General features: G+C 32.0%; 1 protein-coding gene across 1 annotated transcript; it reads left to right on the top strand.

Moving 5' to 3' along the window:
* Positions 1–605: 605 nt before the first annotated feature.
* Positions 606–2,208, top strand: LOC119577912 (5'-deoxynucleotidase HDDC2-like; the record flags this gene model as incomplete). The annotated part of the gene is given in 1 exon segment (XM_037925585.1): positions 606–2,208. A coding segment is annotated over 1 exon segment (238 nt), but the record flags the coding sequence as incomplete, so codon positions are not given.
* Positions 2,209–2,500: the final 292 nt, after the last annotated feature.

Raw genomic sequence — 2,500 nt, forward strand, 5'->3', positions numbered from 1 at the left:
TTTTGTGTGGTGTGTTTGTGGTGGTGTGTGTGGGGTGTGTGTGGTATATATATATTATATTATATTATATATATAATATAATAAAAAAAAAGAGAGAGAGAGAGAGAGAGAGAGAGAGAGTGAGATGTGTGTGTGTGTGTGATGTTGTGTGTGGTGTGTATATATATATATATATATATATAAGTATATATATTTACATGTATAAGTAGATAGATAGATACAGAGATAGGTGAATACATACATATATTTACAGAGATAGGTGAATACATACATATATTACAGAGATAGGTGAATACATATATATATAAATACATTTACATATATAAATACCTATATAAATTCATTTATACTTGTGTGTGTGTGTGTGTGTGTGTGTGTGTGTGTGTGTGTGTGTGTGTGTGTGTGTGTGTGTGTGTGTGTGTGTGTGTGTGTGTGTGTGTGTGTGTGTGTGTGTGTGTTCACACAAACATAATTCAACATAAACACACATACATATACATATATACATAACAGTGATTTATATTATGGGATGTAATTTTGTTGATAAATAACAATGCTAATGAAAGATTATTGCAGATTTTTATTAAACTTTATTTCATTTGACAGGAATACGAAGAACAGAAAACAAACGAGGCCATTTTTGTAAAGGATCTGGATAAATTTGACATGATTCTCCAAGCATTTGAATATGAAACTGATCAGAAAAGAGTAGGATCCCTAGAGGAATTCTTCAAGACAACAGAAGGTGCTTTCTCTCACCCAAAGGTGAAGCGCTGGGTTGAAGAACTCTATAAACAGAGAGCAGAATCATTAAATGCCTCAACAGCAGAGAGTGACAAATGAATTTGTTATAAGCCTGCAACCTAGAGAGACAATAATATGGTTGACCTGCAGCTAATTAAACCACAGGAAACTGACTTGTGTTATGTAAATGGCTTTTAGGTCAAGCAAGAAAAAGTTTACCATCTTCCAGTGGTTATTATCATGGAATGAATGTCTTATTGATAATTGCTTATATATAAGGTGCAAGCTGAAGTTAGAGTGTAGCAGCTACTCCTGAAAATGTGCATTAAAATTCATATTAAAATCAGGCTTTTATTAGCAAGCAGATATGAATGGTAAAAACAACTAAAGATTGCTTTTTGTATGTTGTAAGCATTTGTAAGCAGAAAGACACTGAAAACAATAGCTGCCTATTGTTATTGTTAAATATCTTTGTGCAATCAAGGCGCTGACTTTTTATCTCTTTCATTAATTTATCAAGTATTCTACCTCCTTTTCTTTTTATGAAAATATCAAAAGTAAATTTATGCCTGTCTAGGAAGAAGTGATTGTTAATATTTATTTCACAAAAAAACAAAAAACAAAAAAATGTTGTGAAATATGTGATATGTTTTCATGTCTGTGATAGTGGCTTCTCACAAAGTTGAATTTGTTGGAATACAATTGGGTCATTTTAAATTAATCTTCAGATAATTAAAAAAATATAATCCCTTTAAAAAAAATTAAAAATAAAAAGCAAAAGTAGAAAGATACCATGCTTGTAACAAAATATATAATTTTGTCCTCATCCAACAGTTATTGGGTATTATAAAACTTCCTTTGTTATAAACCCTGCTTGTAATTTTCTCTTGATGAAACATTTCTGTTTTTCAAGCAAAAGATGGGATCCTCTGTGTTTACCATTTCATAATGTATAATTAAAGGTAGTACATTTGGTTGTTGCCTTAGAATGACACAACTTAGGTTGATCATCACTGCCTTAATGTCTGCTATAAGAATATTTGCCATCTTCATTCAGGTTTTCTTGGTAAGCAGCTAGCATTAGAGCATTACTTATTTGAGACTAAAGTCCAAGTATTTCCTGAATTATTATTTTTCTTTCTAAATCATGTTATTTTTTCATTCTTGTTAGACTGATAAGACACCTCATTTTTGTTTGGGACCACTAGATGACATTGCGTTCTTCATATGCAGTTGATCATCCTTTCAAATATAGCCTTCTCCTTAATAATTTTACTTATTTACTAATAGAAGTAGTGCTATTTGTACTAGTATGCTTATAACTTCATTACAAATTCTATATTCAAGATGTTTAGTTGCAAAGAAAAGTATAAAAACAGAAGGCAGTCAATGTTAGAATAAGAGCACACAATTTATTTATGAATACATTAGTGTACTTTAAAATAAAGTGAATAAATAACATTTTCTAATGATATATTGCATACCCAATACGCTAACATTAGGAATGGCAAATATTACTCTCTAATATCTAGTCATTGTTTCTTCCATATCATATGCAAATTCTTCCTGAATGAGCTGTTGGCAGTTAACATCAGATTCTTAAAATTTGTGTGTGTGTGTGTGTGTGTGTGTGTGTGTGTGTGTGTGTGTGTGTGTGTGTGTGCGGGCGCTTGCATGGGTGTGCGCGTATATATAATGTGTGTGTGCCTGTGTGCGGATTTACATACATGTGTTTGTGGGGGCGGGGGTGGGGGGG

This window comes from Penaeus monodon, chromosome 10, assembly GCF_015228065.2.
Source record: "Penaeus monodon isolate SGIC_2016 chromosome 10, NSTDA_Pmon_1, whole genome shotgun sequence".
Taxonomy (NCBI): Eukaryota; Metazoa; Arthropoda; class Malacostraca; order Decapoda; family Penaeidae; genus Penaeus; species Penaeus monodon.